A 23,087-nucleotide genomic window follows, 5' to 3' on the forward strand; every position below is an offset into this window, starting at 1 on the left:
ACATGTCATAAAGACTAGCTTTTTAATGTCACTTTCAGGAAGCCCAGGTACTCCTGGTTCTACAGCAATCACCATACTGACCGCTCTATCTAACTGAGTTCATCCCAACTGTAGACTGTCATCATCCCTTAAATTCCTTGTGCTTTTTGACCTTTATTCGTGTAGTTGGGTTGGTGTTTACCTTCCTCCTTTTATAGCATGCAGAATACTTTCCAGTACCCTGAGACTGATACTTAAGAATGAAGGCTCCAGGTAGGCATGAGCTCAGTGTCTCCATGTGAATTCAGTGAGTCAAATGGAGGTTTGCTTTCAGCAATGGGACCTTATTATCAGTTTGTGGAGACCAACCTTGGAAATCAAATGCATTGTTTTATGGTTTCCATGGGGACTCTTTGGACAACAACTAGTTAGATGTAACTTATTCCTGGATCTGAAGGCTTTAGTTGACAGAGAGCATTGTCCAGCTAGGGCTTGAGATTCTCTGTTGTTTGTCAGTTCCATTTGGATCACCTTCATATTTGCATATCATTTAGGAAGCTTCTTGTTTGTTATTTGTATCCCCTTGATCTCTTTTAGCTGCCTTATTACAATAACTCAGGCATCAAGTACAATATTGGTTAGTTGTGGAGATTGTGGACAACCCTGTCTTGTTTCTGATTTTAGTAGAAATGCTTCGAGTTTCTCTCCATTTAGGTTAATGTTGGCCGTCTAATTGCTGCAAATTGCCCTTAACATGTTGACGTATATTGCTTGTATGCCTTCTCCTTCCAGTATTTTTAGTATGAAGGGATGTTGGATTTTGTCAGAGACCTTTTCTATGTCTTACGAGATAGATGATTATGTGGCTTTTGTCTTTCAGTCTATTTATTGGTTTCACCCTCAGTTTGGATTTTTTTGCTTTCTACTACCTTTGGGTATTGTACCTTCTTTTAGATCCAGAGCTTTCAGGTGTGCTATTAATTACTAATATGTGATCACTCCCTTTTTATTCTTTTTGACATAGGTGCTTTGAACTTGCTTTGAGAACCACCTTCATTGTGTTCCATATGTTTGGGTATATTTTGGTTTCATTTTCATTTAATCCTAAAGAGTTTTTAATTTCTTTTTTGAAACATTTTTCACTTAGTAGTGAATTAAGTTTTCATGACTTTGTAAGCTTTCCATTATTGATATCTAGCTTTAATCTGTGGTGGCCACTCTCTTTGTTAATGTTACTATTGCTATCGCCAAAACAGCTTGGTGAGGAAAGGGTTTATTTGTTTTACATTTTATATCCCTGTTCATCATGAAAGGAAGTCAGAACAGAAACTCACACAGTGTAGGAACTGGAGGTGGAAGATGAAGCAGAGACCATGGAGTGAGTGCTTCTTACTGGCTTGCTCATGGTCTGCTCACCTCGATTTCATAAAGCAATTAGGACCACCAACCCAGGGATGGTACCACCCACAATGAGTTGGGCCCTTTCCCCATTAATCATTAAATAAGAAGATGCCCTATAGGCCTGCATACAGCCTGTTCTTATAGAGGCATTTTCTCAAATGAAGATCCCTCCTATCTCATGATTGTATTCTGTATCATGTTGACATAAAACCAAACAGTACAGTCAGATTGAATGCAGGGTATCATTTCAGTTTTGTGTCTGTTTAGATTTGCCTCTCTTTGTTTATTGTTATCTGGATGACCTGTCTCTTGGAGATAGTGGAGTTCTAAACTTGCCCACTGCCAATGTGAGAGGTTCAATATATGATTTACCTCTAAAAGTGTTTCTTTTATGAATGGGTGCCCTGTGTTTGATATCTAGATGTTTAGAATTGCAACATTCCCTTGGTGGATTTTCCCTTTGCAGAGTATATAGTATCCTTCCCCATCTCTTTGGGTTTAATTTTGGTTTTAAGTCTATTTTGTGAATGTTAAAATGACAATACCACCTTGCTTATTGGGTCTGTTTTCTTGGAATGATTTTTTTTCCATATTTTTTACCCTGATCTATGTTTGATATTGAGGTGTATTTTTTTTTTTTTTAATGCAGAACAGGAATGGATTCTGTCTTTGTATCTGGTTTGTTAGCCAGTGTATTTTTGTTAGGAAATTGAGACCATTGATGTTCAGTTTTCAGTGAGCACAGTTTGTTGATTCCTGTTATTTTCTTTTGGTGGTGTAGAATTTGCTCCCCTTCTTTTGATATGCTAGTCTCAGATTACTTTTTCCTTATGTTTTCTTGGGTGTGGTTAACCCCCAGAGGTTGAAGTTTTTCTTCTGTCACTTTCTGTAGAGTGGAATTTGTAGAGAGATACTGCTTAAATTTGGTTTTATCAGGGACTGTGTTTCTTTCTTTGTTTATTGTGATTGAAAGTTTTGCTGGGTATAGTAGCCTGGGCTGGCATCTTTGTTTTTTTAGAGTTTGTAGAATATCCATGTGGTTCCTTCTGGTTTTTAGAAATTAAAAATGCTATATACATATCCTTTATATAATACTTGGTCTTTCCACCTTGAGCTTTTAATATTATTTCTGTGTTTTGTACATTTACTGTTTTGATTATTATTTATTTATCATGGGAAATTTCCTTTCTAGTTCAGTATTTTTAATATTTTTGTATGCTCCTTGTATCTTGATAGGCATCTCTTTATGTTGGAATATTTTTTTCCATATTTTGTTGAAAATATTTACTGTGCCTTTGACATGGGTTTTTGATTTTTTTGTTTTTCTTTTTCTCCTTCTGTTCCTATTATTACATGTTTTTTAGATTTAACAATTCTTTGTATACATATTATCCGGGGTGTTATTGCTTGTGCCTTTTTTTTAAAGTGTTTATTCTTAAGTGTTTATTCTTACCAATATGTTTGCTATGTAGCATTAAACATGTAACTGTATTATAACATGTTTACCTATTAAGTTGTATAATTATGGATAACACCATTATAATTATGAGTAGTTGTTACAGTTATTTATTTTTTATTAATTATTTTATTTATTTACATTTAAATATGTTGTCCCACACTCCCAGTCCCCCCCCACAAGCCCCCTACCCCATTTCTCCTCTCCTTTGCCTCTAAAAGGGTTCTTCTCCACTCATCCACGCATTCTTAGGGGTCCAGTTAGTTAATACTGTTGTTCTTCCTATGGGGTTGCAATCCCCTTCAACTCCTTTAGTCCTTCCATAAATGTTACATAGGGGTCCCTGGGCTCAGTCCAATGGTTGGCAATAAGTGTCTGCATCTGTCTCAGTAAGGTGCTGGCAGAGCCTCTCAGAAGACAGCCATGCCAGACACTTGTCTGCAAGCACATCTTGATATCAGCAATAGTGTCTGGGTTTGATGTCTATGCATGGGATAGATCCCAAGGTAGGGTAGTCTCTGAATGGCCTTTCCTTCTGTCTCTGCTTCATTTTTAGTGCCTGCATTTCCTTTAGACAGGATCAATTCTGGGTTAAAATTTTTGAGATGGGTGAGTGCCCCATCCCTCAACTGGGGGTCATGTTTATCCACTGGATATGGTCTCTTTGGGTTTTGCATCCCCACTGCACAAGATTCTGAAGATGCTTGTGTTTTTATTCTGGTGTCTAGGCATCTGGGTTTCAGATGATTGTAAATCTAGGAGTTGATATCTGGTATTGGGTTTTTGTTTGTTTGTTTTTTGTTTTGTTTTGTTTTAGATACGTTTTCTCTTCCTTGGTACCTGTTGCCTTCTCTGGCTCCTAAGAGTATGTGATGTTGGTATATTGCCTGGTAAGGACTCCTTCAGAGTGTCTGCCAGGTGTGAGGTAGAACTTGTTTCTAGGAAATGGGAGCTGACCTGCAGGAATGGGGATTTGGCTAGAAGAGAAGGGTCTTTTCCACAGGAAGTAGGAAAGCTGGGTCTGCCCTGAGGATCTGCATAACTGATTCTGTGGCAGATATGGGCAGAGGGTTTCCAGGGAGAGGCTGTCTATGGTATTGGTGGGTGTCAGAACAGGATAGAGTGAGGAAGGAAGGCTATGGGAGATTGGTTTGGTATCTTTTCAATGGGAACACAGAGAAAGGTGTGGTCATGGTAGATGGTCTGTTCCCAAGCTAGGGATGGGTTGGAGGACAGGAAAGACAGTGAAAAATTGCCTCGCTGATTCCCTGGTTGGGAATCGGGGGTGGGGGTGGGGTGGCAGCTGAAACCTGCCTTAGGTGTTGGCATTCGAGAAAAAGGGCACACAATGATTTCTTAGTATTTTCTTCCATTTACTGTTACTTCTCTTGTTCCTACAGAGGGATCAGTAGCTTGGATTTCATCTTTCCTCTTCACAATGAATGTCCATTCTTCTGTTTCCTCATAAACTGGTCTAGATGAGTATTGAGGGTTAGTGCCTTATTGCACACGTTCAGCTGTCTGCACTGATAAACTTAACAACAGGTGAAGCACACAAGCACAAAGAAGTACAAAATAGGTTAAACATAAGAACAAACCATCTCGAGCAAACAGAAGCACAAACGATCCTGAACAGTGACTTTGAACAACTACTTAGAGAATTCATACAGCCTGCCTTCACCGCAGTGAGTAGAACCCATCAGCACTATCTCTGTACCAAAATAACTATTATGACCTATTTGAGTGAGAACATTTCCTTTCCTGTCTGTCATCGACAGCTGCTCCAATCGCAGGCTAGCCTCTGGCAGCTGCTCCAATCACAGCCTAGCTCCTGGTGGTTCCTTCAATCACAGGCTTTCTCCTGACAGTTGCTCCAATCATAGGCTTTCTCATGACAGCTGCTCCAATCAAAGACTTTCTCCTGACAGCCGCTCCAATCACAGCCTATCTCCTGATGTTCCTGCTGCAGTGATTAGCAGCTGTCAACCTATATAGCTTATGATTGGAGCAGCTGTCAGAAGGTAACCTGTGATTGGAGCAGCTGTCAGTGGCAGACAGGAAAGGAAGTGTTCTGATTCTAAGAGGTCCTAATAGTGACCTGCCAAGGGACTCACTGAGAAACACTGAAAATTTCTGAGTCATCCTCTTTGACACAGCACAGGTGTGCATAATAAGATGCTTTAAAACTGTTACCTGAGATATCAGACATCCTATTTTCATTTTTGATACATTTTCAACCCTTGAGTGTTTATTTTTATATTTATTTTAAGCCTATAAGTGTTCATAAATATGTTAGAAAGAATTGAAGTTATTCCCTCCTGACCTTTCTCCCAGAGTCTCCCCTCTGTTGAGCCAAGCCCTCTCTGATCATATCTGAAATCATAGTCTGAGTACCTTGAGACACTTAATTTTATTTGCAACATTCATTTTTTTTTCTTGTTTGGATATGTCCCTTTAATATTTTGTGTCATTTTTTTTCTTTAATAAGACCTAAATCACATAGTGAGAGCAGTGCTTTTCTTTCCTGTACTGTAATTCCAGTCCTTTGAACATGTGTTGAATAAATGAATGCCAAGGCACCAAGAATCCTAAGAAAAGCATGACTTGACTTTATGCTGCCTGCTATGATATGAGCATCTCAAACCTTTTCTCTTAAGCCTTGGGTATTATTTGACATTTATAGATATTTGCAAAGCTTTTGCAGCAAATCTTGTAAATCCCAAAGCCACATTAGGCATAGTATCATTCTTAGTGCACAGATCAGCAAATAGAAACAGGGAAGGCACTGAGTAAACCCCCTACTTCAACATCTTTTTTGACTTTAAGAGAGTAGAAAATGTTGTAATGGCTGCTATTACTCTTTCTCTCTTTATATATTTCATTTACAGGGGATCTCATGTCAATCTTTTCCATACTGTTTCTATATATAGTTTATTTTGTTTTACAATCATCACCACTAATTAAATTAAATCAAATCTTTGGAGTACGACTGCTATATAACAAGTAAATGTTCTAGTATGCCATGAAAAACACATTAAACAGGTATTTGTTGTAAATTAAGATTAATTAAGTCTTGAAGAGATTGAGGAATAAAAGAAGATGTTTAAAATAGTATAGTGTATTTTTATAAATATAATAAAGCAGTTTCCTCATTAGACAATCTCCCTAGGCTCACACCTATTAACAAGTAAAATTAACATACAACTAAACATTCTAGAGTATAAGAGGAAACAGTAAGTAGTATATACTCCCACTTCTCTAGAGGAACTTCGGTATAGCAGGAAAGAATAACTTCAGAAATATATGTATGCTTACTACACATACCCACCCACACACATACATACATACACATACAAACACACACATACACATATATGCACAAATACACACACACATATATGTACATATACAAACACACATACACATATATACACATATACACTCATGTACACACACAAACACACACATAGACATGCATACATATATACATACACACACATAAACATCCGTACACATACACACACAAGAACTCTTTTTTTTTTCCTTTAAGGAAGCTCTTTTGCTTTTCCACTGTAAAGTTTGCCTTTGGAGAACTGTAAGTCAGAGGTTCTGGGACAAGTCAGTTCTTTGGCAGACTCAGTGATCAATCAGAGATGTAAACTGATTTTGATCATTACAATAATGCCCTAAAAAGAAAAAATGCATTTGTTTAAGCAAAAGAGTTATGTACAAGTGTATCTGTTATAGTCTTTGTCTGTGGGAAATGCCTCCCGTGGAACTCTCATATCCCCGAGAAGCTGGCATTCTCTGAATTCGTCCTTCCTGTGGGGCTGCCCAGTTGCTATGACCATTTCTTCTCTCAAAGCAAGGTTTATTTCTTTTCTCTTTTCTATGCTTTAAAGGCTTCCTTTAATTATAATAAAATCACAACATTCTCCCCTTCTTCCTCTCTCCACATCCTCCATATACCCGACCCAGACCCAGTCTCCTTCAAATTCCATGGCCTGTTTTTATTGTTATCCCATGCATATTTATATATACATATACATTCTTAAATATAATATGCTCAGTTCATATAATGTTACTTCTGTGTATGATTTCAAAACTGACCATGTGGCACTGAGCAAGCTTTTCTTTGAACAAGGTTCTTTCTCTCTACTTGTCTGCCTGTCTGCCTGTCTGCCTATCTGTCTGCCTGTCTGCCTGTCTGTCTATCTGTCTGCCTGTCTCTCTGTCTTGCTTTTCTGAATCTGAATCTTTTCTGTAGATACCTTTGTTGAAAACAAAGAAATATCAATAATTTCAAAAAATTAGTTGGACTCATAAAATAAATGAATCAATAAATATTGAATATCTTTTGCTTTTGTATATATTCTAAAATATCTACAAGTAATTATAGTCTACATAAGTATTACTGCACTTTCTTTGTTATCCTTATTTTCATTTTAGGAAATGATATTCCCTACCCCCATAGCCAAAAAACATCAGGCTGCAAATATCTTAGATAGATTGCTATAGCTTCTATAGTTAAATAGTATAGTATTTGTTAGACCGGTGCTCCTCTTTCCCAGAGAGGAAAACCATAATATGAAGGAAAAATTGAGAAGTATAATATGTACAATATGTAACGAGGCTAAAACCTCTCAGTTTTAAATTATTGATACTTAAGCTGGACTTTATAAATTTTTTAATCAAGGAGAGAGGGAGATTCCTGGAAGCTGGAACACAGTGATCTTTCTGTCTGTTCTGAAACATATGGGCGTGGAGTTGATTAGTTTATTCAGAGAGAAGCCAGGCTTGTGCTGAAGGTACCTACGAGGCCGGAGGGGTGGAGGCATTTTCAGATGAAGGCTGGCGAATCAATCTGGGTTGTGTGGTGCCAGACCTTGAAGCAATCTTCAGGCTTGGGGGTGGGAATCCATTTGTTAATAGCCTGCATTACGTTCCTAAACACATTGTTTACCGGACGTTTTCCTCTGTCCTCCAAAGTTAATTCTGAATGTTGAAATGCATATGTTCTGAGAGTACAGAAAGATTCATTTAATGTGTCTAAGTATTTTTTTTTCTACTTGAAATCTTTTTTTTTTTTAATTCAATCTGCTGCTTTGTTTCTTTCTGTTTTTAATTAAGCTGATTTTTGGCAGTCTTTTTGACTGGCTCATCCACATGGGATTGACTCTTTAGTGACTCATCAAAGTGTATTGTAAAATCTGAAAGCACTGGCTGGCTTAGACAGATTGTACTCTGAAATGCTTGATATTTTAGTGCTGCTCTTGAGCCTGGTCACATGCACCTGGAAGACGTGTGTTTGGAGCAGAGGATTAGTTGGATTTCTGACTTGTTCCAAGATGCAGAGTGCTGTAGCCTGCCTTCTGTGGAAGGTGGAGATCATTTCCCTGCGAGTGGGCATTTACTGAGAGTGGAGAGGATCCATAGGATAGACAGAGGTGAAGAAGATCCAGAGCATGCTATTTAAAGGATGGGCTGCCATGGGGGCTTCTAAATAGGGAATTTGAATGTTTCTGCATCTTGTTGAAATTATTTTTGAATATTATTTGTAGTGTTAAAGGCCAAGTTTGCACAGCAAATATAATGAATTCCAGCTGATAATACCTATGAAGTATGCAGCAGAAAACACTGGTGCTAGGGTTCTCATTAGACAACAGTGATCCCCACTAAGTGCTAAGGGTTACATTTGCATAAACAGATTGTTAGAGAAATTCCATTTTACTTTTAGTGTTGATTCGTTTAAAAAATTTTATATGGTTCATGGTTAATGAGCATGAAAAAAAAATTGGCTAAGTCTAAAAATCATGCAGACTTGACCTTGTGCATGATAGAAGATGTCACTGCTTTCATGATATATACGGTGGAAGAGAAAACAAAACAAAACAAAACAAACAAATAAACAAAACAAACAAAAAACAAGAGCAAAATCCAGCCACTCTTAGTGAGTAAGTAGGGAACTTCCAACTTCGAAGCAAATGCACATGGGAAAGGGTGATTGATTCATCACTAGAGCAAAGGTCAAGTTAGAAATGCTCATCTCCACGGAGGAAAGTCCATAAGGATGGAGCAGGCTCTGACCAAAGGCAGTGAGTTCCTTGGTGGAATCCTGGCAGATAGGTTGGAGATGAGAATATTGAGTAGAGGATCAGGAAATACCCATGGGTGCTGAAAGGGGTAAGCGTGGGTCTACAGCAGTCCTTTGTTGCCTTTGTCCTGGGAGCAAAGGAGAGCAACAGCCTCAGTTTACATCATAGCTGAGGCAAGCAGAGACTGCGGAGTCAGGGTCTCAGAAAAGGAAAGAACCAAGATGTGGAACTGAAAGATGTAGGCAGTAGAGAAACAGGGTCAGAGTATATGGGTTCAATGGGCAGCTAGAATGCTGTCTTTGTAGTTTATACAAACATAAGATGAAGTTGTCTCAAAAATTTAGCAGTATATTACACAACCAATCATCTAGATGAAGGAAAAAAAATAGCAAACGGGTTTTGGAGTGATCTCTGATTCTGCTAATAATGTATTGTAAAATTACTCCAAGGTCATTGCCAATTATTTCTTTGAATATTGCAAAGACTTTCTAATTTGGAGGTGGGAGCTATTTCTGAAGAGCACACTTCAGATGCCTATCTATACAACGGGGTCTCAGGAATAAATGCCTTAGACCAGTTATTGACATATCCAATTGAATACAAATAATGTCCATTAAATGACTTCAGTAGAGCCATGATGACAGCTGCTCTGTAGAGAGAAGACACATGAAGCTTTGCATTAGTTTGTCTCCAAGGTTACCATCTGTGCTGATCTGAAGTTTCAATGTGGGAATTTTTCAACCCGTGCCAAGATAGTAGTTTCAGGGTAGATATCAGTGGGTATAAAAACAGCTTGGAAGTTTCTTGAACATTTGACTTTGAACATGCTGACCTTAATGGATCAGGTGTTATGGAGGGATACATTACTGTATTCCAGTAAAAATATTTTGATTACAGAAATTACTAGACTGTCATGTCCCTACTTTGTAAACAAAAAGATACTAATTTGCATATTATGCTACTAGCCTATGTTTTCAATAGAATCAAGAGGCGAAACAGTGTTGAAAAGTGACTTATGCGCTGGACTTAACATAATTTATAGTCAATAAACAGATTTAAGTAAGGATAAAATAGCTTAAAAATATAGGTGGTTCCAGCTAGAGATGTAATTGAGTTTGTAGAGTGCTTGCCTAGTATAGATGTATTCCTGGGCAAACCCACACCAACACCACATAAAACCAGGCACTGTGGATGCCTGCCTGCAAATGCAGAACTCAGAAGTGATAGCAAAAGGTTGACCTTTGCAGAATTTCAGGGTAATTGTCAACTATGTGGCTATGTAGTGAGTTTCAGGCTAACCTAGGCTATATGAGACACAGTCTCAAAAGAACAAACAAACAAATATGCATACATTTAAAAAGGAAAAATAAGCATCTTAGAAGTCCCCAATGTTTAAATATGCCCTTATAATAAAAAATAAAATTTTATAGTTGTAAAGAAAAGACAAGTTTTTTAGTAAGTATCTTGAAGAATTTTTCATTGCTGTTACTAGTATGTGTAAAAGTTATGGACAGATTATTTTTTAATTCATGAAAGAATTTGATATTGCCTGCCTCATAATAAAAGTTCCAAAAAAAGATGATAGGGGGAAAAAAGATAATGACAGTGATAATGATGCAGCAATTTATTCTTATAGCCCAGATTTGACTGGCATGGTGCTAGATTTTAGGTTTGCTGTAGAATCATCATGTGGGTTGCTGGGTAGGATGGACTTACCCATTCTGCAGCTGGATACTAGGTGACAGGTACTCCATGGTCTCCAGCTGAGAGTCCACTCCTCAGGCCTATGTCTGCAGACCCATAGATGGGACTGCCTCCCAGCAGGTCACTTAAAAGAGAGGCCTGTTTGTGTCTATTGTTAAGAGGAGTTAAAATTAGATTATAGGACCCCCATTTCCCATAGGAATGAGATTACCAGGCCGACTTGCAGGGTTCTTGACAGACCTGTTCCTCCTCTGTGTTCCTCTGTGGTCATGATTTTTTATCTTATAACTAAGATTGGCTTGAGGTCCTTTTCGGGGTGATTTTCACATATTCTGCAAGGTCTTTTTTTCACAGTGTAGCCCATGTGCCTGGGCAGGTGCTCTGTGGGTTGATGGGCTGACTTTGGGAGATCAGCCCATGCCCTATTTTTTGGTTAACATCTTCCTCTTAAGTCCTCCATCTATTAAGAAATGATGGATTTGGGGCTATTCCTTTCTCCAAGTGATAATTCTGCAGTGCAGCAGTTGTATCTATGCTGATTACAACTATGGGTCAGAATGACTCAACCTCTTGTTTTGAGAACAAGAAGCCACTTTCTGTCTAGTGTGACAGGGATGATAAGTCTGCCCTGCAGGTAAGAAAGGGCAATCTATTAACTTATGGTAAACTGACACTCTATAGGTATATGGTTGTGACCACCCAAGGCCATATCCTCCTCACCCCAATAAAAAAGGAGAGACATCTAAAACAAGGACACACGGTAGTACTGCTGACCTGTCAGCCAACATGCTGTGCATACTTCATATAACGGGCATGTGACAAACACTTGACTATCCTGATGTATTGTGCCTGTCGCTTAGTGTGACCCAATTGAGTTACAGAGTCTCTACCTGGTCCTACATCTATCACTCCTCTCCTTTCCCTCGGATTGCTCTGCCCTGAACCACCACTACCTTGAAGTGGCTGCGTTCTGTTTGACTGCAACAGATCTCACACTGTGTCTGTGGAAATGGCTTTCAACCACCCACAGTGACTCTCTGTGTCTGGGTCAGAACTCTGCCCCTGCCTTCAGTAGGACTTCTTTGAACTCTTCAGCCTCTTTATCCCTTCTGCAGCCATTGTATAAGTTGACTACAATGTTAAGTGAAATCAGGATTCCTTGGCAAATTTCAGTCAGTAAAACTTATGTAACTTGTGAATTCATTATTGTCCAATAAATTAGATCATGTCTCTCTGTGTTTGAACACAGTACACTCTCAAGCCTCTCCCTAGATTTATTAATACCGGAAAAGTGCTGGATATTCAAGAATTTAGATACAAAAGACACAAGCCGTTTTCTTTCTATACTGGAAGCTAATTTGGGAAAGGGCAAATAGCATACGTTTTATTTGCTAAATTTGATACCAATTAATTCAAAAAGGAAAGAAGGATCCATACAAGGATTCACAGGGTCAATGGATCCTGTACACATCCCCAGAATACGGAAATAAATGAGAGTAGACGGAAATTAGTCTGTTGGGTGATTGGCAATAATCAGTATTTGTGGCATTTGAAGGGATTTGTAATGAGCATGGCAAGCAAGCAAGTTCCATGAGAACAGAGAGGCTCGGATTTAAAATATGGATACACAGAGTTAGTTTATGAGCAGCCCCCCCCCCAAAAAAAAAGAGGTTGCTGGTATCACGTGATAACTAAAGATATCTGATTTATATACATATTGGGAGTTTAATATTCCATGATGATTTGCTTTTCTGACATCTGTTTTGAATCTTCCGTATAAATGTATTCTTTCCATACCGGTGCATTTTGCTCATTTATACCCGTTGTGTCTGGCAGTATTTCGAGTAGAATTTGAATGAATGTTTCACCTCCTCACCAGTACAGCCTATCACGTAAAGCAAAATGGCTTTGAAGTTAGAGTACTGTGTTTGGTATCTGTTTGGGGTCCAAGAAAGCACTGCCTTTCATGACATACCGTTGGCATTTTTATAATTTATTTATATAGTTAGCTTATGTGTTTTTATGAACCAAGCTTTTAACATTGTGATTCTTTTTTTCGAGTAATATTTTATAGCTTTATTATCTCAAATATTGGATATATACAAATTATTTATTCTGCATTAAGTGATTCAAACCAGCATTCATGGGATTTTTAGATTTAAATGATACCAAATACTCATAGGACTAGGTTTTGAAACGGCTTCTTTTGTAGGAATAAACTCACTTCACCAGAGTTGCTTTGAATATCATGCTACTACTGTACTGCAAATTTGTTGCAACTAGTTGAGCTTGTTAAAATATAGTGTTTCTTTCAACTGCATTAGAAACATAAAATCTTATTTATGAATAATAGATGTTTAAATATTCTATTAAAGCACTATCCTAGTAATCCATTATTATGTTCAAGAGCCACTCATGATTTTAATGACCATATTAATAGTAAGGCCTTTTGTTAAGTTCACAGGCTATTTTCCTTAACATTATACTAAAACAATGATCAAAAAAGAACGATATGTCTACACTTACAAACTCCAATCTGCCTGGGCACTCAGGGATGTCATTTTACCTCATATTTTTAAAAAGATTCATGTAATATGAGAATGAGTTATATTTCATGGCAATGATGGGAATAATAGTGGTTTTTAATTATGGTACATTTTGGTTGAAAGTTAGAAATTCATGCTCAAATTGACAATAATATTTTTTCTGGAGGTGAATTCTAACAGAACTTGTTCTTGTGAATGCTCATAAAGGCAGTATTTTTGTGTTGGTGAATATTCTAATAAACCCAACAGCTCATTTCATAGTTGTGGTCTTTGCTTATTATTTCCTCTAATTTTATCTTTCAATGGAAACTCTGGGTAAAAATGCCCAGTATAATTCACTAAAGGAAATTTGATTATGTGTTAAAATAATGTCATCCAGATGCACAGCTCTCTAAAGATAGAATTAAATATATTGAGAAGAATGTATAGCACTGGAAAATATCCTCTGCATATTGTTCTTGGTAACTGAGTTCTTGAGAAATGTCAAGCTAAGAAAGGTTGAGAAGAGCTTGTAGAGGTTGACACAAGATAGAATTTCTATATTCCTACCAATCTCCAGCTACATGTCTTCACAGTTAACCAAGGAAGGAATATAGTTGACAGTTTCTTTTGGAATGTACTCAGACAATTTAGGGTGTGGACTTTCATGACTGCTTATTCTACGAGAGGATCAAAATTGTCCTGGCAGTCAGTCTATCGTCAAAATTGAATTAAGCTCATTTCTCACTCATACCATAGTGACTCATCTGCACTCATGCAAATCCACTGATCTTCATTTCATGTTTAATTTTTTCTCTCTCTTATGGATGCTTTTTATATTAGTGAGTTCCTCATGTGGATTATGTCTTATTCATCTTGCATTTTCTTCATTAGTTTTAAGTTGGTGCAATAAGATGAACTGTAAACGTAGAAGGATTTGTTAGGATCACCTTCATTTCAGAATTTTAGCACATATTTCTTAGCTCCATTAAATCTGGACCCCAGGTGAGGCAGGACACCATGGCAACCAGAGGATGTGGCTAAGGCTCCTCATCTTATGGCTGACAGGAAGGAGGTAGAGTGAATCAGCAGCAGAAGAGGGCTAGGGCAAGGCATAGCCTTGAAGAAGAAACTCTAAAGGACCAACGTCCTCCAGCCATGTTTCCACATCCCATAATCCCTCTACCTCCCAATCACAGATTTAAACTTTTAATCCATCACTGGATTAAGGTAGAATCCAATGACCTCATCTTCTACAAAATGACCCCACAGAGCACATCTAGACACGTGTTTTACTGATTTGCTGTTTCTTGATCCAGACAACTGACACTCATGATTATTCTATCACACGATCCACAGTATTTATTTTAAAGTGCTAAGTAGTTGGGCACAATAGATATTCGTTGACCATTAACTGATCAAAGGAAAATGAACTTTAATATTATTGTAAAGTATTCATGTAAAACTATTAGCTATTCATAGGCCGATTCCACCTCTCTTTACTGAGTATTCATCCTTCTGTGAAGGGCACAGCATTTATAAAAATATTCCAGGGTCAAGGTTACTGTGTTTTGAGTGTGGCAGCAGACTCTGATAGTTTTCTTTCAATCTCTGTTCCACCCTCCCCCATGTTGGTGTGTTTGAGCTTACAGATAGCCAGAGAAGCTGAAGCACTTTTCCCTTTGCTTTTGATTAACAGGGGCCAAATGACTAAGCTCTCTGATCAATAAAATTCAAGTAGAAATGTTATATGTAAACCTTAGGGCACATAATCTCTTAATTTTTTTCTCCCTTCTGATGGCTGGAGTGCAGACATTCAGTGGAGCTCAGCAGATAAAATAAGGTCAGGAAGAGGACACATATGTTTGAGATGTGAAGGAAAGATCTTTTAACTAATGGAATGATTATTCTATTTTCCGTGGACTTCTGTGCCTCAACTTTTTTTGTTTTTGTTTTTGTTTGTTTGTTTGTTTGTTTTAAGTAAGAGACAAATAAACTTGTCTGCTAATACACTAGGACACTGGATTTTTTAAACTTTTAACTAAGCTTTATGGTAGTAATTTATGGGCATCTTCTTTAGAAATTCTTTTCAAATCTCTGTAACCAGGCTAGAACACTCTGTTGTGCCTGTATCTAACCTATAGTGGTTTTTGTAGAAAATCTATTCCATTTTATAGTAGTGACTTTTTGTATAAAGTATTATTTGGAAATAGGATTACTGTCTTATTTAAGAGTCATTCATCTTTATTCCAGACCTGTATCCGTGCTATTGTTAGTGGATATATATATAAAAACTTAATTGAGCGCACACACACACACACACACACACACATATACATATATACATATATACACATATACACATATACACATATACATATACACATATACACATATACACATATACATATATACATATGTGTATGTGTATGTGTGTGTGTGTGTGTGTGTGTGTGTGTGTGTGTGTGTGTGTGTGTGTGTACGCGCGCGCGCGCGCGCCGTGCTCATCATTATATATTTACATTTCAAATGAAAATGGGAAATGTTCCCAGTTTCCCCTCCAAAACCCCCCTATCACCTTCTCCTCCCCCTGACTCTATGAGGATGCTCCCTCACCTGCCCACCCATTTCTACCTCAGCATCCTAGCATCCCCATACACTGGGGCATCAGGCCTCCATGGGACCAAGGGCCTCTCCTCCCATTGATGCCAGATAAGACCATCCTCTGCTACATATGCAGCTGGAACCATGTGTCCCTCCATGTGTACTCTTTGGTTGGTGGTTTAGACCATGGGAGCTCTGGGAGATCTGTTTGGTTGATATTATTGCTTTTCCTATGAGGTTGCAAACCCCTTTAGATCCTTCATTCCTTCCCTTAATCCTCCATTGGAGTCCCCGTGTTCAATCTGGTGTTTGGCTTTGAGCATCCACATCTGATTTGGTCAGGCTCTAGCAGAGACTTTCACGGGACAGTTATACCAGGCTCCTGTCTGCGAGTACTTCTTGCTTCTTGTCAGCAATAGTGTCTGGGTTTAGTTTCTGCAGATGGGATGGATCCCTAGCTGGGCCCGCCTCTGGATGCCCTTTCCTTCAGCCTCTGCTCCACTCTTTGTCCCTGCATTTCCTTTGACAGGAGAAATTCTGAATTAATATTTTTGAAATGGGCTGGTGGCCCCATCCCTCAGCTGAGGGCCGTACCTATCCACGGGGAATGGTCTCTACAGTTTTTATCTCCTCTTTGTTGGGTATTTCAGCTAATATCATCTCTGTTGGGTCCTGGGAACCTCTTGGGTCCCTGGTATCTGGGACTTTCTACTGGCTACCCCCAGTTCCCCATCCACCTCTGCTGTGTACCTACTTTCAAATTCCTGACCCACTGTACTTCTCCCCCAGCATATGAACCGGCCCCCCTTTTCCCTCCACCTCTTCTCTCCCTCCCAGGATCCTCCCTCTCTTTACCTCTTAAGTCTGTTTTCTTCCCCCTTCTGAGTAGGACTGAAGTATCCATACTTTGGTCTTCCTTCGTCCTAGGTGTCATATGGTCTGTGCGTTGTATTGTGGGTATTCTGAACTTTTTTTTTTTTGACTAATATTCACTTATCAGTGAGTACACACCATGTATGTTCTATTGTGACTGGGTTACCTCATTCTGGATAATATTTTCTGGTTCCATCCACTAGCCGAGAATTTCATGAAGTCATTGTTTTTAATAGCTGAGTAGTACTTCACTGTGTAAATGTATCACATTTACTGTATCCATTCTTCTCTTGAGGGACATCTTGGTTGTTTCCAACTTCTGGTTATAAAGAAGGCTGCTATGAATATAGTGGAGCATGCGTCCTTGTTATAGGTTGGAGCATCTTTTGGGTTTATGCCCAGGAGTGGTATAGCTGGGTCCTCAGGTAGAACTATTTCCAATTTTCTGAAGAACCGCCAGGCTGATTTCTAGAGTGGTTATAGCAGCTTGCAATCCCACCAGCAATGGAGGAGTGTTTCTCTTTCTCAACATCCTTACCAGCATCTGCTGTCTCCTGAGTTTTTGATCTTAGCTATTCTGACTGGTATGAGGTGCAGTCTCAGGGTTGTTTTGATTTGAATTTCCCTGATGACTAAGGATGTTGAATATTTCTTTAAATGCTTCTTAACCATTCGAGATTTCTCAATTGAGAATTTTTTGTTTAGCTCTGTATCCCATTTTTAATAAAGTTATTTGGTTCTCTGGAGTCTAACTTCTTGATTCCTGTGTATACTTTGTCAGATGATGATTTCATCTGATAATGTATCAGATGCATACTCTATCAGATATGTATGGTTGGTAAAGATCTTTTCCCAATCTGTTGGTTGCCATTTTGTCCTATTGACAGGGTCCTTTGTCTTACAGAAGCATTGCAATTTTATGAGGTCCCATTTGTCAATTGTTGATCTTATAGCATGAGCCATTGGTGTTCTGTTCAGGAAATTTTCCCCTTTGCTAACATGTTCAAGGTTCTTTCTCACTTTCTCTTCTATTGGATTCACTGTATCTGCTTTTATGTGTAGGTCCTTGATCCACTTGGACTTGAGCTTTGTACAAGAAGATAAAAGTGCATTAATTTGCATTCTTCTATAAGCAGAGTTGGGATTTTTGATGGGAATTGCATTGAATCTAAAGATTGCTTTTGGTAAGATGGCAATTTTTATTATGTTAACCCTACTGATCCATGAGCATGGGAGATCTTGCCAACTTTTGAGGTCTTCTTCAATTTCTTTTTCAGAGACTTAAAGTTCTTGTCATGCAGATCTTTTACTTGCTTGGTTTGAGTCACATCAAATATTTTATATTATTTGTGACTATTATGATGGGTGTAGTTTCCCTAATTTCTTTTTCAGCTCATTTAACCTTTGAGTAGAGGAAAGATACTGATCTGAGTTAATTTTATATCTAGGCATTTTGTTCATCTTGTTAATCAGCTGCAGAAGTTTTCTTGTGGATTTTTTTTGGGTTGCTTATGTATATTATCATATCATCCTCAAATAGTGGTATCTTGACTTCTTCCTTTGATGTCCTTTTGTTTCCTAATTGCTCTGGCTAGAACTTTGAGTTCTATATTGAATAAATAGATAGGGGGAAAGTGGACAACCTTGTCTTGTCCCTCGTTTTAGTGGGATTGCTTCAAGTTTCTCTCTGTTCAGTTTCATGTTGGCTATTGGTTTGTTGCATATTGCGTCTATTATGTTTAGGTATGGGCCTTGAATTCCTGATCTATCCAATACTTTTAACATAAAGGGGTTTGTATTTTTTCAAAGGCTTTTTCAGTGTCTAATAAGATGATCATGTGTTTTTTTTCTTTGAGTTTGTTTAAATCGTGGACTACATTGTTGGATTTCTGTATATTGAACCATCCCTGCATCCCTGCATCCCTGCATCCCTGTATCCCTGGAATGAAGTCTATTTGATCATGGTGAATGATCGTTTCGATGTGTTATTGGATTCAGTTTGTGAGAATTTTATTGAGTATTTCTGCATCAATATTCGTAAGGGAATTTGGTCTAAAGTTCTATTTCTTTGTTGGATCTTTGTGTGGTTTAGGTATCAGCATAACTGTGACTTGATAGAATGTATTTGGTAGTGTTACTTCTGTTTCTAATTTATGGAATTTGAGAAGTATTGGTATTAGGTCTTCTTTGAAGGTCTGATAGAATTTTGCACTAAAACCATCTGGCCCTGGGATTATTTTGGCTGGGAGACTTTTAATGACTGTTTCTATTGCTTTAGGGGCTATAGGACTGTTTAGATGGTTTTTCTGATCCTGATTTAACTTGGTACCTGATATCTTTCTAGAAAATCAACCAATTTCGTCTAGATTTTCCAGTTTTGTTGAGTATAGACTTTTGTTGTAGGATCTGATAATTTTTAAAAACTTTCTTCAGCTTCTGTTTTCCTGTCTCTCTTTTCATTTCTGATATTGTTAATTTGGATACTGTCTCTGTGCCCTCTGGTTAGTCTGGCTAAATGTTTGTCTATCTTGTTGATTTTCTCAAAGCACAAGCTCCTGGTTTTGCTGATTCTTTGTATAGTTTTCTTTGTTTCTACTTGGCTGATTTCAGCCCTGAGTTTGATTATTTTCTGCCTTCTACTCCTCTTGGGTGTATTTGCTTCTTTCAGTTCTAGAGCTTTCAGGTGTGCTGTTAAGCTGCCAGTGTATGTTCTCCCCAGTGTCTTTATGGAGCCACACAGACCTATAAGTTTTCCTCTTAGCACTGTTTTCATTGTGTCCCATAAGTTTAGTTATCTTGTACCTTCATTTTCATTATATTCTAAAAAATCCTATTTTCTTTATTTCTTCCCTGACCATGTTATCATTGAGTAGAGAGTTTTTCAGCTTCCATATGTATCTGGGCTTTCTGTTGTTTTTGTTGTTATTGAAGACCATCTTTAGTCTGTGGTGACCTGATAGGATGCATGGGCTTATTTCAATATTCTTATATTGGTTGAGGCTTGTTTTCTGACCAATTATATGGTCAATTTTTTGAGAAGGTACTGTGAGATGCTGAGAAGAATGTATATTCTCTTGTTTTAGGGTGAAATGTTTTGTAGATATCTGTTAAATCCATTTGGTTAATATCTTTTGTTAGTTTCTTTGTTTTGTTTCTTTTTTCATGATCTGTGTATTGGTGAGAATTGGTGTTAAAGTCTCCTACTATTATTGTGTGAGGTTCAATGTTTGCTTTGAGCTTCAGTAATGTTTCTTTTATCGATGTGGGTACCCTTGCATTTGCATAAATGTTCAGAATTGAGAGTTCATCTTGATGGATTTTTCCTTTGATGGGTATGTAGTGTTCTTCCCCATGTTTTTTAATACCTTTTGCCTAAAGGTCTATTTTATTGGATACTAGAATTATTACCCCTGCTTGTTTCTTGGGACCATGTGCTTGGAAATTTTTTTCCAGCCTTTTACTTTGAGGTAGTGTCTGTCATTTTCACTGACATGTGTTTTCTGTATGCAGCAAAATTCTGGGTCCTGTTTACTTTTCATATTCAGTCTGTTAGTCTATGTTTCCTTATTGGGGAATTGAGTCCGTTGATGTTGAGAGATATTAAGGACCAATAATTGTGCTTGCTGTCATTTTTGTTGTTTGAGGTGGAACTGTGTTTGTGTGGTTCTTGTCTTTTGGGTTTGTTGGGAGAAGATTAATTTCTTGCTTTCTTTTGGGTGTATTTTCATTCCTAGTGTCGGAGTTTTCCTTCTGTTTCCCTCTCTAGGGCTGGATTGGTGGAAAGATATTGTTTAAATTTTGTTTTGTCATGGAATGTCTTGGCTTCTCCATCTACAGTAATTGAGTGTTTTGCTCAATATAGTAGCCAGAGCTAGCAATTTTGGTCTCTTAGGGTCTGTATGATATTGCCCATGATCTTCTGGCTTTTAGAGTCTCTGTTGAGAAGTCTGGTGTAATTGTGATAGGTCTGCCTTTATATGTTACTTGACATTTTCCCCCTTACAGCTGTTAATATTCTTTCTTTGTTCCTTGCATTTTGTGTTTTGATTATTATGTGATGAGAGGAATCTCTTTCCTGGTCCATCTGTTTGGTGTTCTGTAATCTTCTTGTATATTTATGGGCATCTTTCTCTTTAGGTTAGGGACCTTTTCTTGTATAATTTTGTTGAAGATGTTTACTGGCCCTTTGAGTTGGAAGTCTTTGCTCTCCTCTATACCTAGTATTCTTAGGTTTGTTCTTTTCATTGTGTCCTGGATTTCTTGAATGTTTTGAGTTAGGAGCTTTTTGCTTTTTCTATTTTCTTTGACTGTTATGTCAGTGTCTTCTATGGTATCTTCTACCCCTGAGATTCTCTCTTCTATCTCTTGTATTCTGTTAGTGATGCCTGCATCTGTGACTCCTAATCTTTTTTGTAGGTTTTCCATTTCCAGGATCACCTCCATTTTTGTTTTCTTTAATATTTTTATTTCTTTTGTTAGATCCTGGACTATTTTGTTCAATTCCTTCACCTTATTGACTTTTCCCCCTTGTATTTCTTTAAGAGATTTATGTATTTCCCTTTTAAAAAGGAAATACATAAAAGGGTTTCTACTTGTTTACCTGTGTTCTCCTGCATTTTTAAAAGAGAGTTATTTATGTTCTTCTTAAAGTCCTCTCTTATAATCATGAGATGGGATTTTAGGTCTGAATCTTGCTTTTCAGGTGTATTGGGGTATCCAGGGCTTGGTGTGGTGCGATAACTGGGTTCTTACATTGTCTAGTAGCATTGGTTTCTGTTGCTTATGTTCTTGCACTTGCCTTTTGTCATTTTGTTATCTTTAGTGCTAACTGGCCTTACTGTCTCTGACTGGAGGCTCTCCCTCTTGTGAGCCTGGTTGTGTCAGAACTTCTAGGAGTCCAGCTGTGATTCTGTGATTCTGGGATCCTGTGAACCTGAGATCCTGAGTGTAGCAGAGTTTCTGGGAGTCAAGCTTCCTCTGGGTGTTGTAGGAGTGGGTGGGGGTGGGAGCAGAGCCCTGGGTCTGCTCTGGGCACAAGTGCAAACAAGAAGCAATGTGTGCTTGTGGTTCGGTGGGGGTTCCTGTGTCTCTAGGGCCTAGGGGTTGGGTCCCAGTTGTACTGAGTGTTGGGGCAGAGATGGGGGGCCTCACCTGAGATCCTGGTGCGACAGAGCTCCTGGGAGTCAAACTTTCTCTGAGTGTTGTTGGAGTGGGTGGGGAGCCCGAGCCCTGGGTCCACTTCAGGCACAGGTGCAAACCAGAAGGAATGTGTCAGTAAGTATTCTTATTAGAATAATAGAAAATACCCTGAGCTATTAAAAGTGATAACAGAATCCTGAAATTAGTTGTTCTCTGAGAAAAAATTGGTTTAAAATTATAGGACAGTATACACAGTAGATACTTAAAAAAAATTGTATGTGGTGATATTTATCATGTAAAAACTCTGAACCCCTCTCCTCCATGCTACCTACTGCTGCTGTTTACACAGAGCAGCAGTGAGTGGATGTGTATTACTCTTAGCTGAGTAATGATCCTGACTCCTGCCTAGCTCTTTGTGTATGTCTGAGTTTATGTATCCACTCATTTATTTTTGTCTTCTAGTGTTTCTTTTGTAAGAAAATCAGAATCCTTGATCACTTCTGTCACAAGTATGTAAAAGTAACTTTAAAAGTAGAATATTTGATTCTCCTAAAAGTACTTTGGGTTCTTCTCTGTATCCCCTACTTCAGAGAAAGACTATCCTGGTAATCATTCAGAGGGTTTTATAGGTCAGGAATTCAGCAACTCATATGGTCATTTTAATTCTGTCATTGATGTATGGCATCTTGTTTGCCTTAAGAAAAAATACCGTACTCTGGTGTCTTTCTCTCTATTACAGCTTCCAGGCTGATTGAAAGAAATCTATTGCTGTCCCTAAGATTATGTCCTAGAAACATCAATATGTTTGCTTTCTCCACAGGTCCTCTCAAGCCTGGAGTCATTAAGTGGTTCTGCCTGTTCCAGGGGCTGAGCAGAAGCAGCCAGTGGTCCTGCCAAGTGGATGTACTGATTCCCTATTCTGACTCTAGAGAAGACTCCATCACAGATTGCTGCAATGTCTGTATCTAATCTATCATGGTGAGTGAACTACTTTCTAATCTCAAGAACAAATACATGTCTACAGGGTTTTGTGATTGGAACCTAGGCATAGAACTTTTAAAAAATCGTATTTTCAGAATGTCTAATATAAGAGTACAACGAGAGTTTTTCTTTTTAATTTACTTTTGGACTATTTTGTATATAGTTACTTTATTTTCATCATATTCCTTTCGTTCTTCTCCCCTCAGCTCCTTGTGTTTCCTCAAATTCATGACTACTTGTTCTTTATTGTTGTTACATATGTACATAGAGATCACCTGTTGGGTTATTTAGTGTTGCCATTATTCATGTGTTTAGAGCTGACTGAATGGG

At 38.1% G+C, this 23,087-nt stretch overlaps 1 protein-coding gene across 4 annotated transcripts in view; it reads left to right on the forward strand.

Annotated features, from left to right (window-relative positions):
* The window catches only part of Oxr1 (oxidation resistance 1), a 407,897-nt gene that overhangs the window by 61,492 nt on the left and 323,318 nt on the right, over positions 1-23,087 (forward strand). For all 4 annotated transcript variants that reach the window (XM_029469691.1, XM_029469693.1, XM_029469692.1 and 1 more), the window contains exon 2: positions 22,597-22,754. In XM_029469691.1, the coding sequence (XP_029325551.1) occupies positions 22,732-22,754 (23 nt within the window). In that variant the 5' untranslated portion in view covers positions 22,597-22,731. The remainder of the gene's footprint in view (positions 1-22,596; positions 22,755-23,087) is intronic.

The sequence above is a fragment of the Mus caroli genome, chromosome 15 (assembly GCF_900094665.2).
Source record: "Mus caroli chromosome 15, CAROLI_EIJ_v1.1, whole genome shotgun sequence".
In the NCBI taxonomy this organism is placed as follows: Eukaryota; Metazoa; Chordata; class Mammalia; order Rodentia; family Muridae; genus Mus; species Mus caroli.